General features: G+C 41.6%; 1 protein-coding gene across 1 annotated transcript in view; it reads right to left on the minus strand.

Annotated features, from left to right (window-relative positions):
- Positions 1-13,921, minus strand: part of ITGA8 (integrin subunit alpha 8) — a 175,106-nt gene that overhangs the window by 114,201 nt on the left and 46,984 nt on the right. The window contains exons 12-13 of the mRNA XM_037890767.2: positions 11,863-12,068; positions 2,760-2,951 (exon numbers count right to left, since the gene is read on the minus strand). Coding sequence (XP_037746695.2) covers positions 2,760-2,951; positions 11,863-12,068 — 398 coding nt within the window. The remainder of the gene's footprint in view (positions 1-2,759; positions 2,952-11,862; positions 12,069-13,921) is intronic.

Consider the following 13,921-nt stretch of genomic DNA (forward strand, 5'->3'; position numbering starts at 1 on the left):
TGCCACAGGATGTCAACAGTGCTTCCCTTGAAGTACGGTTCCTCACCACCCCCAATGCAGGGCTGTGCCTATAAGGCACAATCTAGCCTTGCATGACCAAGTGTCCCTTTTGATAAAGGAGTAATTCTAGGCACATGTCATCTGAAGTGATTCTAAGGTTTCTAAGATAAAAAGCCAAACTGCTATGAAATGATAGTAGTTACGAGAGTATTCCATATTTCTCTGCACGAGCAGCAGTATTTTGATGGCATCGCTTCCTTGGACGTGGGGTCCAAGGGCCGTGTTTAATAATAAAAACCTTGTTGAAAGGTTAGACACTTCCTGTATTTTAACAGAGTTGAAAACGGTGGTCTGTTAGCTTTAACAGTGACAGCGCCTATGTCGGGCTGGCTGAAGACAGAAGGCCATTCTGTTGAGGTGATTGCTAACGAGCAGGGAAAGCCACCCTATCTGTTGTGCTGACAGCGTTGGAGGAGAATAGATAAACTGGATTTAGTTGCTGTTCAGTAGTCTTCTGTTTTGCTAGGAAAAATGCATCTTTAATATCTACACTTTGTATTTGTATGTACCAATAAAGGTGTTTTTTTAAGAGCAATTCTAATCTTTGCTCTCTGCAAAGAAGATTCAACCCTTTAGATATTAAATAAAGAACTTCCAAGCATTATGGTTGAGATTTTCAAAGCAGTGGATTTATCCACAATTATTCACCAATAATTGGTGGAAGCTTTAGTCAAACACAAATTATGCTCTAGTCAAACAAGTTATTAGGCTCAATACAGAAGTAAACAGGTGAAATTTGGAAGTATCGTTCTATTTGTCTACTTCTAGGATAGAAAGAGCTGAAAGCCTCATGCCTCCCTATCGAGTGCTTTAATTATAAGATGCAAGGTTACTTCCGACATTCCGCACACATGAATAAAGAACTATTCTACCAGGGCTACCTCATGGACTAAGATGACTGACCCATTGGCCAGTGACAATTATATAGGCACACGCATGGCTGTTCCACATATTAGTCTCTATAAATTAGATTGACTAGTCTCTTGCAGCTTATGGCAACAAATACTTCCCCTCCAACTTGACATTTTCAAGTTGTACTATTATTTAACAGTTTAGGTCTTTCTGCATTGAGGAGTGGATAAGCTCCTTCTTTGTTTGACAGTTCTTTTTGCCCTATCATTTTCTGGGAGGTGGATTTTGCAACATTGTCAGTGTAGGTAACTGTAGGATTGAGGGAGAGGTTGCCTATGGTAAAACAGTTACTAGTAAGTCTTTTTTTCAAACAACTCACCCATGTAACAAAACAAAAACCAAATTATCACATGCTAAACACATCCCACAATAGAATTCTTCAGGTAGAAGCACAAACCCAAAAGTGACAGTCAGGGAAAAGCTAAAGAAATGTCTCAAATGAACTGAAGATCCAAGTGTGCTACCCAAACTTCCCCCATTCCGCTTTAAAGATGCCCTGTGAAGGACTACAAAGCCCTTCCCCTTCTCAATTGCTCAGCTTTTTCTCCCTTGAGTCTTTTAATGTTATCATTATCCAGCTTTTCAAGCAGCATTTTCTAGAGCAGACAAGACCTGAATTTCTAGCATAAAAAAACCCAAGCAGAAAAAAATCCCTCTTTTAAAAACAAACAATAATCCCAAATCTTTCAGGCCTTCTTTACCTAGAATAAATAAGTCAAAAAGGTCGCACACACCCTTTTTTTTTCCTTTGCAAGTCACCTTTAATTTACAAAATCATGCAGCTAATAACACCAACTTTCAGGTCACTAACTTGCTAGCTGTAATAATATAAGCTAAGGAAGACAAGCTACGAAAAATAACTTTATAAAGAGTCTGTGAAACCTAAAGCATTAGCAAGTATTAGTGCGGTAGGTCAACAGTATACAACAGCAAGGCTATGCATTCCATGACACTGGGTACATTGCAAACGTTCAGAGATTTCTCAATCTTGACTCAGAGAAATAGTATGTACTGATCCTAGAAGAAGGAGTGAATGGCATCAGATTAAAAGGATATTGTACATTTAGGCAGCATATGGTCCTGGAATGCTGCTTCAAGCTGGAAGGACTTCACTAAAAAAAAGCATGCAGTAGTGGTATAATCTTGATAAATACCATTGGATGTCTGTAAACTATTCATTGTTAAGAAAAATTCAAAACAAACTAAAAAGGAAGAATCTGTATAACAGAGTGCAAATAAGGTCATGGAAAGACCTAAATAAAATCTGTGACACAAATTAGGGAATCTTTTTGCATTCTCTCTGCTTTTCGTAATGAGGTCAAAAGCAATTAGGAACCTATATATAGAGAGAGTTCAGCAGCTATTTGGAAAGCAAAGCTTTAAGAAAAACAACTAGCAACAAACACAACCAAGTCAGTCTCTTCCCTTATGACATGACATGGTTTTAATTAAGGAAGAATGTCAGCATGGAGCAGACCTATAAGCTCAGTAGGAATGAGTGCATTCAAATGTTGAGTGGGGAATAAGGGTTAAGCTTTTTTTCTGTAAACTTCACATGTTTTATGTTAATGTAAATGTTTAAGCCCTTGCATTTCTGATGATGTCTCTTGACAGGAAAGGGAGTATTTGTTTTGTCTGACTTTAAGTTCTCAGGAAAACATTGCTAGAACTACACAAAAAACTGTGTCTATTCTTTATTGTGACCTCTGCCTTCCAAAAGGAACAGTTTAGATGCATTTTCTAGAGAATGTAGGTATGAAATTCCCTCTCTTATGGAAAAATCTTACCTGGGTAATCATTCTTGTCTATGTCTGAGTCTCCTCTTAGAGTAAAGCCAAATCCCGCAGGCATGGACTGTGACCCCCAGGCTCCATTGAGAACCTGCGAAGGGTTAGCATTTAACCCATTCCTGTGTCCATTGTAAATGAACACTTTGCCTCTTCTGTCTTCACCTGCGAATGGTGCACCGATTGCAATGTCTGCAATAGAGTAAAAAGAGTTGACAACATTAAAACAAAGACAGAATTAACTCCGACAGGGAAAGTAGACCAGAGGGACCTGTGTTGTGTGTTAACAAGAGCTGGGGCTTAATCATTTTTTCTTTATTGCATAGATTCTATTTCAAGACAAATACGTAAAAATAGTGCTTTAATAGTGCTTTAGTGTTTCAAACTTTCATGCCTATAGTTGTAATGAATGCATTTTCATATGAAAGGGGCCTCACATTGCAATAGACAGACAACACACGTCTATTATTAATTGCACATTTTCCTTTGTCATGTTTTTACAGCAATCAACAAGATTTAACAAACTGAGACTGAAATAATGGCTAATGTTACATTCATCTGTTTAAACTAAACACACACTGTGTGATGTTCCCTGTTTTCTCCATCACCTAATTAATTAGCACAGCTCTTTAAGAAGGTCTGCTTTGTGGCTTGTCCTTTTTCCAGCTTAAAAAAGAAATTCAATGACTGCAAAAAAATACATTGTTGAACAGCCAACTTTACAGCATGCAGAAGGGAAAACAGGAGTGGCGTGGAGTAATAGCATAAGATCAGTTTTGTTTGTATGTAAAACACCTTACCATTAAATGGGAAACATCCCCTTTGTTTTCATGACCAATAAAAATAAATAAATAGTATAAAAAAAGCTTTTGAGGAGTATCTTGGAGAAGAGATAAATACAGCATAATAGACAGCCCCACAGGGAATGCAAAGCTGTAATTCTTTCAAGGGACTCTCTGGATCTCATAAACCAGGAGAATAAGCTGGAGCAGTTCACGAAAGTAGCAGATCCCCGAAAGTGAATTTATTCTATTAACTGATGTAGGGCCATATGCTATTTAGAATGTATATTCGTTATGTATAACAAACCCTCCCTTGCTACTTTTCAGGTACAAAAATCAAAGAAACAGCCATGATGACTAAGTAGACAGTCTGAGTTTATCGGCTAAAAGACAATGGCCAACATTTTCAAACTGATGAGAGATTTTGGGTGTGTAGCTTAAGTTTCTTAAGAGGGCTGAGCACCTGTCTGCTGACAATCAGGCACCTTTAATGTGTCTCGAGCTAGAACCCCAAATCACTACCACTTTAAAAGCCTTGGCCAGTGGATGGAGAAAATAATCTCTGATGAACAGGATGAAAGACTTGAGGACAGATTTTTAAAGGTATTTAGGCCCCTAAAAATGCAGCTAGGCACGTAGTGGAATTTGCAAATGCCCTTAGGTGCCCAGTTTCCACAAATCAATGGGAGTTAGGCCCCTAGGCACTTTTGACAAGAGATCCTCATAACTGCTTCAGCTGTGACTGTGAGCAAGATGCTCTACCTCTTTGAACCTCAATCAGCTCATCTACACAACTGGGGAAGAAGCAGAACACCTCCTTTTAAACTGATGCTGTATCGAATCAAATACCTTTATAAAAACATCATATTACATTTTAATCCATATTATTACGAGCTGAGTTAAAACCTCTAAGCTGGATGTGTGAATGAGTTCTCTATTTAAGCCAGTTGTAAGAGACAGTTAAGGAGCCACACCCAAAACAAAGCCTACTAGTGTCTACCCAGAAACTAGCACTAGGTGGGCAGAGGGCTTGACTGGATGGGCGTGTGGGGTGGAGGGAATTGACAGAAAAGAAGGGCTTGCCTACACTTAAAACATTAAAGCAGCAAAGCTGTACCACTGCAGGTGTGTGACTTATAGACGCGACCTACGCCCACGAGAGGGGTTCTTCCATTGGCGTGGGTAATTCACCTGTCCGAGAGGCAGTAGCTAGATCGATGGAAGAATTTCTCTGTCGTCCTAGCACTGTCTGTACAGGGACTTAGGTCAGCTTAACAGCACCACTCAGGGATGTGGATTTTTCATGGCCTGTACTGACATAGTGAAATCGTCCTAATTACCTAGTGTAGAGTAGACCAGGTCTAAAAACAGACTGAGTCAGAGAGACAGACTGAAGGAGCAGCTGAAAGCATGTGCCTGACCCTGGAAGAAACCTGGGGAGAGGTTTTTGGGTCAGGGGTGCTGGAGGAAAAGACTGCTCTTGAAGCTGTGAGCAAAAGAAGCTATTTCCTGTTATTTGATTCCCTCTGCATTCAGATACACAGGACTTTGTACATTCTTTGTAAATAAACAAAACTGCTTCAAAGAAATACCTATCACCAATCTCTGCTCCGAACTGGAACACCCACAGGGACCCAAACTTTGACTAGCCGTTCGGGTCAAAAAGGGGCAATTCTGCTCTGAACAGTGGGATCTAGTTTCCAAGGAGAGAGATTGTGAGCTGGGTACTCCTATTGAATCAAGATGGAACAAATGGAAGTGCTCGCAGAAATCAAAAGCGGCCAGTAGGATTTAAAACAAAAGCTGGAGGTTTTGCAGGAATTGCTCAGAGATGATTGCAGACTCAGATGAGATCTCTATTGGAGCAGCAGCAACGACAAAGTGCCTGGACAGAATGGGGAAACCCGCACAGGCTTGAATGGTAAAAGAGATTGATGAAATGATCAGCAATGTGACTGCCATTTGCGATGTTTTGGGGGATAACCCAGACCAATAAGGGGTTCTGTCACCACCTGCCCTGTAACTGTGGGTGCCCATATGCTATGCAGCTTTGATTCAGACCCGACACAGTAGCATGCCCACAAGCACAAGGTCTCACCCTGGCTTCCACCAGCCGAGTTATTCTTTGCAAGGTGACCCCAACAGCCCTTCCAGTCTCAAGTCTCCCCAAGTCCATCCACCCGAGTTCTTAACTACCAGACTCTTGGCCTTTTTCTCTCTGGCTTGTCATCCCCAAAGGAGTGAAATGAGCCCCCCCAGGCACAAGCTTCCTTTGGGGGACACACTCCACACAGATTACACAGCAGACATGGGTTTGGGGTAAAAATAAACAAAAGAGTTATTTAATAGAAAAATTGCAGCTTGAAATATGAAATTGTAAGGGGAAACAAACACATACAAGTTACACAGAAAATAAACAAAGATGCAACAGGCTTTACTCTTTCAAATTAGATTACAGTCCCTTTCCTAATACAAGTTACCTATTGCCTTAGAACAGTTTCCCATCATGCCCCCTGTCAGGGGATCCAGAGTTTCACAGACAGCTCCTGCTAAGTGACTGTCCCTCAGTTTCTGAAAACCTTTCACTTCAAACCACTTCCATTTTAAAAACAAGTTTTTTTTCAGGGTTTTTTCTATCCGTCACTACAAAGATTCAAAATGGGGATATCCTGTTGTCTTAATGTCTTCCCATGAACTTTAATGGCCTTTTCCTGGGTGTACAATGGATTATTACTTGTTCCTCGTTTTGTGCTCCTCGCTCCTGCAAGGTGTATGTGACATTGTAGTACAGGTTATGAACAGATTTTTTTTTGTCTCTCTCTCTTCATAACCAGTCTGTAAACATATCTCATAATGACCATCAAGTTACAAGCTTTCATAAAAGACCTTACTGAACATATTTCTGTACACAGTAACATTGTATCCAATCAGTTGATTCAATTGATTATTCTTTGGGGTTCAGATCCCCCTGTTCTCTCCTTGGGTTGTGTGGACCCTGATTGTCACACCATTAGCCATGGGTTTTTCCACAAAATAGCAGACAGCAAGCAAGCTTTAGCTAATCTGGAACTTGCCAACCAAAATGAGCTGCAGCAAGGATTTATGGAACTAAAAATTCAGCTCCAGAAGGAAATTGAAGGGTCACTGACCACAATGGAAGGCTGTTAAGACATTGAGCTAGTCAAAGGACTTGGGTAAGACCAGACATTTACCACAGTTTTCTATCCTGTTCATAACTAGAGAGACGTTGGGACCAGTGATACAAAACCCCACTATCTCTGTGGGCAAAACTCGCTGGGAGGCTTATTTGTGTCAATTCAATATTCCAGCTCAGATGAATGGCTGGGAAGAGGGACACAATGAGCTCTGTAAATACAGCTCTGTCTCCAATATGTATGCAAGGAGGGAGTCTAATGTGGTTAATGACCATATTGAATGACTGGAATAAATGACACATGTGGTTTGTAAAACAAGGAAAATTTGCAATAATGCAAAAATTAAAGAGAACAGTTCAGACAAATGCTCGTACTGTGACAAAACTGGTCATAAAAAGGATTGTTATACATTTAAGACAGGCCAAGACAGACTGTCACAGGTATCTAGTGGAAACCTCTCCCCCAGTCTGGGAAATGTGGGGACACCAAGCTGAAGGGGCAACGCTTGGAGGAAGAATGATCATCTCCACAGTTTTTGTTTAGATTTGGGCAGTTAAACAATAGTAACCGGAGTTTGGCTACTGTGTGTGTGATAGCATCTGTGATGTGTTCAGGAATTATTGACACATGCTCAAACATAACAGTTATGAGACCAGACACACTAAAAAGGCCACGGAATAGGGGAACCAAAACTGAACAACCTAAATTGGTCTCAAACGGAGATGGCATCTATCCAAAGCCTGGGAAGTTGGGTTTGAAGATGAGACCTCTGAAATTTGAGCTGGGTGGCTGAACTAGCGGATGAGCTAGTAATTGGAGTGCATTTCATTATGGCTAACAACTATGCACTCAATAATAGAAAAGGTGTCTTACAAATTCAATCTGTGGAAATGACCTTTAAGAATATGGCCCAGGTGCGATAAATGGCCTATAGGTCTGCTCCCAGGTGCAGAAACCACTATAACAGCTATATGCTGTGGCAGCTTTCCAGCAAAGGGAAGAAGGAGAGTGCTTGAAGCCTGTTAGGAAATCAGGGTCTTGGTGCAACCTTAGCTTTCAAAGCTCTCGTGGCTCTGAAATAAGAACTGATCCCTGTTCATTTGCTGAATGTTTCCAACAAGCGTCAAATAGTTAAAAAAGGCGGGGTGGGGCCAAGGGGGAGGGAGGAACTGTAGTTGCAAAATGTGAATTGGCAGATCTGGTTAATGCTGGTATTGAAGAAAACTACAAGGTAGAAGAGGGAGAAGGTGAGCTTCCAGAATTTCTATCGGACCTGTTGCAGCACTGTGTTGTACACTGGGGAACAGCAGAACTATTTCAGAGACTTTCTGGTTAGAAATCAGGAGCTGTTCTCCTAGTCCAACAGAGACATAGGTTGTACTGCACTGGTGCAGCACAAAATTGATGGCGGGCGGCGGAGGAATCTGACCCTCACTGTTACCAGGAGCAGAAAGGGAAGAGGCGCTACAGACCATCAACGAAATGTATCAGGAAGATATTATTGCGCCTTCAACCAATCCTTAGGCCTCCTGCATAGCTCTGGTTAAGAAAAAAGATGGCAACACAAGATTCTGTCTGGAGTATAGAAAACTAAATGAAGTCACTTAAAAAGGATTCTTATCTATTACCATGAACAGATGATACCCTAGATACTGTAGCACATTGTCTGGTTTTCCACACTGGATCTTAATAGTCGGTACTGGCCAGTGGAAGTGGATGCAAAAGACAAGGGGAAAACTGCTTTCGCAGCAGGACAATGCTTGTGGCCATTTAAAGTGTTGGTTTTGACTTGTGTTTGCCACCTTAGAGAGGATAACGGGGAGAGTATTACATGACATGCCCCTCTCAGCCTGTCTATTTTATCCTGGTGCATGCAAAAATATTTTAACAGGAACTAAAACATTTAAAAATGGTCTGTGATAAGTTGAAGGCAGCCAATTTGAAACTGAACCCAAAGAAACGTTAGTTGTTTCAAAAAGAGGTAATCTACCTTGGGTATACAATTAGTGAGGAGGGAATTTCCACTGACAAAAAGAAAATTGAGGCTGTACAGAGCTGGCCAACTCCCCAAACACTCACAGATGTGCAGAGTTTTATAAGGCTCTGTTCCCATTACAGAAGGTTCATTTGTGGGTTTGCCATTATTGCAAAACCACGGCATATGTTGGGTGAGAAAGAGAAACCATTTCAATGGTCAGCAGAGTGTGATGTAGCATAAGGCTCTAATAACTGCTCCTTTCTTGGCCTATCCATGTTTTGAAACCCCCTTCATACTGGACACAGATGCTATTGCTCATGCTTTGAGGGAAGTATCGACAAAAGAACACAAGGGAATTGAGAGGGTGATAGCTTATTATAGCAAAAGTCTAAGTTTTCCTGAGATAAATTATTGCACCACCTGAAAGGAACTCCTATGAGTGGCTTGTATGGGAGGAAGTATATAGTTAGGGCAGACCATGCTTCCCTGCAATGGCTCTTTAGATTCAGAAATCCCAAGGGACAGCTACCAGCTTGCCATAGCAGTGCTATGATTTAACAATTACACACAGGCCTGGCCATAAGTATGGCAATGTCGATGCCTTAAGCAGGACAGCAAGGAATGAGTTGCTCAAGGGGAGGAGTGTGCCTTCCTTCCTCCCTCAAATTCGCATTAGTGCTCATGTTCTTGGTTCATCCTTGAACAAGCGGGGTGGGGCTGCAAGAATGGACCCTAGAGCAACTAAAAATCTTCCTAACGAGAGGATCCTGATTTCAGGATAGCGTGTGACTGATTTCAGGAAAATCAAATGGAAAACACAGCCACCCTGGAATGTAATGTCACCTCACAACACCACAGTAAAAGCTTCCTGGTCACAATGGGAAAGCTTGGAATTTAAAGTTGAAATATTGTATAGGAAATGGGAGAAACCAGGGCGGGATGAGTACAGGTATCAGCTGACTGTACTGGATACACCAAAAAAGGAGTGTCTGAGGTTATGTTATGGATCTTAAAACTGCTGGACACCGAAAAAGGAATGTCTGAGTTTATGTTGTGGATCTTAAAACTGCAAAACCCTTAGCCAAGCTAAGCGAGAATTTCTATTGTGTAAAATGTAAGCAGAATTGTTAGTATATAGGTCTGTTTGCTAGCCTGGGACAGAATTTTGGGTTGGACTTTTTGATACTCTTATACTAAAATGTGTGAACAAGGGACAAAGACACTGTGATGTTGCTTCTTCCTAGTCAGCAGGATTTGTTAGTACAATGGGACCAGATAAGAGCAGTTAAAGTGTTACTTGAGAGCACAATTTAAAATTGCCTCAACCCCTATCTGAAGGCAAAGTCAAGCAACCAGTCGGGAGGGGAAAAAGGACTTGGGAGGGGAGGTATAAAACACTAAAAAACCAAAGAAATGCCCATACCTCACTTGAGCACAAACTCACTCTCCTTAACCCTCCCAGACCCAAAATGGAACATGACCCTAAGTTGTAAGGGGTGGGACTGTGGGTGTGCATTGCAGGTATATTTGGGCCTGCGAAGGAGGAGGAGGAGGTGGGAACAGGGAAATGGAGAATGGGAAATGAGAATGGGGAATAGGGAATGGGGTCACAGGCAAGGCTCTGTGGCGCCAGAGCTGGGAAGGGGGACATGGGGTAAATGCTCTGCGGTGTCAGAGCTGGGAATGGAACACTGGGAAACAGACTCTGCTGGCGTGTAGAGCTATGGATAGGTTTGCTCAGAACTAACCCCAATAAACATTGCATTGTCTGAACTTTGGACTTCTGGTCTTCTGCTTTCTGTCAGCAAGACAAGAACCGGGGAGAGGGTAAGGGAAAGCCTTCTAACAAGGATGTAGAAAGTTGGTGCAGGAAATGTGATGTTTGCATTGCAAAGAAGGGTCCTCCTAAACCTGGGAGAGCCCCCTTGCAACAGTATCCTGTGGGGACACCAATGGAACTCATTGCTGTTGATGTTCTTGGGCCGTTCCTTGAGATGGAGGCTGGCAAGTAATAGTTGCTAGTAGCTATGGACTACTTCACAAAATAGCCTATGGCTTTCCAAGCAGAAATCAATAGGCTGTGGCAGTAATAGGGGTCTAGTGAATGAATTCTTCACCAGATTTGGAGTCCCATGTGAGTTACACACAGATCAAGGGAGAAACTTTGAATCCAAAGATTTGTGAGGTTCTAGGCATACACAAAACTTGCACCCACCCCAGCACACCCACAATCTGAAGGGATGGTGGAAAAGTTCAATAGGACTTTGGGCGGTCAGTTGGCTACCTTTGCAGAACAGCACCAAAGGGGCTGGGAGTAGCATTTCTCATTCCTTTTGATGGCTTACAGAACAGTAGTCAATGAGAGTGCAAAGTCTACCCCATGTCTGGGCATGAGCTAAGTATCCCAACAAACCTCTTGTAAAGAGTTCCTGAAGAGGAACAAAGTTGACTGGGTTAAAAAGGGGCAACAATATTGAAGTGTTAATGTATGTTCAGCGTTAGCATTGACGTCAATGGGACTATTCATTTAAGTTTAACAGGATATGGCACTTAATTTCCTCTTTGTTAGGATTAGTCAATGTGTCAGGAATTCAGCTGGCTCTGGGCCTGGTTGCCTAGCAACCCAGTGAGCTAGGCTGCGCCCAATAAACCTTCACTAAGTGACTGTGCTCCTTGATGGGGAAGAAGGGTCAACAGGTCACCATTTAAGTACCAACAGGAGCACAGTGGCAGCTCAATGCATTCTATGCCCGAAGCTGCGCCAGACCTGCTTCCTGTCCATCCCTTGCTCCACCCCATGCCTGCTCTGCTCCAGGCCTACTCACTGCCTGCCTCTGAACCCCCTGATTTATAACTCCTGGTTCTGATCACTGCCTTGTCTCTTGACCACAACTCCGGCTCTGCCCTTTGATTCTGCTCTGACCACTAAGCAAGACTCCTACTCCAATCACTAGGTCACACTGTGTGACACAGAGATTCTCATCACTTTGCACATTTACATGTTAAAAATGGAATGGTTGCAGAAAAACAAACATATATATTGTTTTATTTGGCTTTTTTCGCAAACATCTTCTAAATCCTGTAGTTCTCTTCAAGAACTGGGAAGAAAGCCATTTTCAGACCTGAAGTACCATCATATTCAGTACAAAGGCAATTTGCTTGCAACATATAATATATTAATTAAATACCGTTATATCCATCCTGGTTGAGATCTCCAAGATGCGCGATGGCACTGCCGAATCTACCAAACACTTCAATGCCCGACAGTATCTGTGCGTCTCGGAAGTAGGAAGCACTTTCCTGCAAGTACAGGTAAACCTGCCCTACTTCCTTAGGTTTACTCTCAAATTCACGCTCCATGAAGAGGGGGGCACCAACTAGGATGTCATCTAAACTAGAGGAATAAAAACAAAACCAAATGTCAATGGGAAATTCAGCCAAATGACATGATTCTGGAAGAAGTGAGAAAGTAGCAGAAATAGCCTCACAACAAATGTGATTCAGAGATATAAACCAACAATATCAAATGGGTACGTGGGGCCTGATTCAAAGCCTGCTGAAGTTAATAGGAAAACTCACACTGACTTCAGTGAGACAAAGCGAGTGAGATGAGAATATCTATTAAACCAACTTCTTTGGATGGGAGAGATGAGCTTTCAAGCAACATTGACTTCAGTGGCAGGCTCATGGCATGGAAATCCTCTGTTACTGTGAAACCCTATTATTACTTGACTGTAATATATTTAATTTTTGGCAATGGTATTTCTCTGTCAGGCCAATAAACTTTATTTAATTGAGAGCAGAGCTTTTTCTACCTTAAGTCTGAAATGGTCTCTGAAAAGCCTTCCCAGCAAGGAACCAACACAATGAGAGAGACACAACAAATTCTAATATGTCTTAACTCTTATATAAAAAGCATATAAAATTTAGGAGGAGTTAAACCAACAGGGCTCTATAGAAATGTAATACGGCTATATAGCTAATACTCTAAATCATATAGAATATAACAGAGAATGAGATCTTTTCTATGTTTTTAACCACCATATAGAACTGAAATATTATAGGTTGCTTCACAACACCTATAGAAATATTATTTTCTATAAATTTGATAGAACTTCTCCATAAGGAAAACTGTAATTTAAAATGTAAAGTTCCATTTATTTAGTTCTTCCATGGTTGTAAATATTAGATACCATCCTATGCTACACATATCCCGAAAAGGAAGGAAGCGGATGATGAGTGAACAAACAAATATTAAAGCTGTCAGGTTTTTTTCCCCACACTAAAATACCCCAAATCTTTCTCTTTTTATGAAAGATGCTAGTGGTTTGGACAGCATGTTAGGTGAAATTGCTGACTGCCACAAAAAGAGAACATGCTATTTGTGTCCCATGAATGCTGTATTTTACCAATTGTTTTACAATTATTTAGCATACACTATATATTACACAATAGCTCTATCATCCTCCCAGCATTCATTATTGTTATTATTTTATTACAGTACAATATAGAGGCCCCCACTGAGATTGGGGCTTAGCTGTGTTAAGTGTAATATAAATCATTTAGTAAGAGATGGTCCCTGCTCCAAAATCTTACAATCTAACCAGATAAGAGAGACAAAGGAAAGGGGAAGAAAAAGGGGGTATTTTACACAGGGGAACTGAGGCACAGAGAGAATAAGAGACAGATTTTTAAAGGGTCAGATAGATACCTAGTGGGATTTTCAAAAGCACTTACATGTCTAACTCTCAATGGGAGTTGGGCACCTCGACACTTCTGAAAAATCTCATTAGGTGCATATGAGTATTTGTAGATGCATAAACATCTTTAAAAAGGCCCTAAGTGACTTGCCTAAGGGCACACTGAAAGACCATAGCCAGGTCAAGAATTGAAGCCACATCTCCTGAGTCTCAGAGCAGGTCTGCACTACAGCTGGGATCGATGCTCTGAGATTGATCCACCAGCGGCCGATTTAGCGGGTCTAGTAAAGACCCGCCAAATCGACTGCAGATTGCTCTCCAGTTGACCCCTGTACTCTACTCCCAACGAGAAAAGTAAGGTAAGTCGATGGGAGATTTTCTGCCGTTGCCCCCCTGCGGCGTAGACCTGGCGGTAACTCGACCTAAGGTACATTGACTCCAGCTACGTTATTCACAAAGTTGGAGTTGCGTAGCATAGGTAGACATAGCCTCAGTCTAGTGCCTTCACTGCAGGACCAATCCTTTGTAAATTAGTGTTGTAAGTGCA

The sequence above is a fragment of the Chelonia mydas genome, chromosome 2, assembly GCF_015237465.2.
Source record: "Chelonia mydas isolate rCheMyd1 chromosome 2, rCheMyd1.pri.v2, whole genome shotgun sequence".
NCBI classification, from domain to species: Eukaryota; Metazoa; Chordata; order Testudines; family Cheloniidae; genus Chelonia; species Chelonia mydas.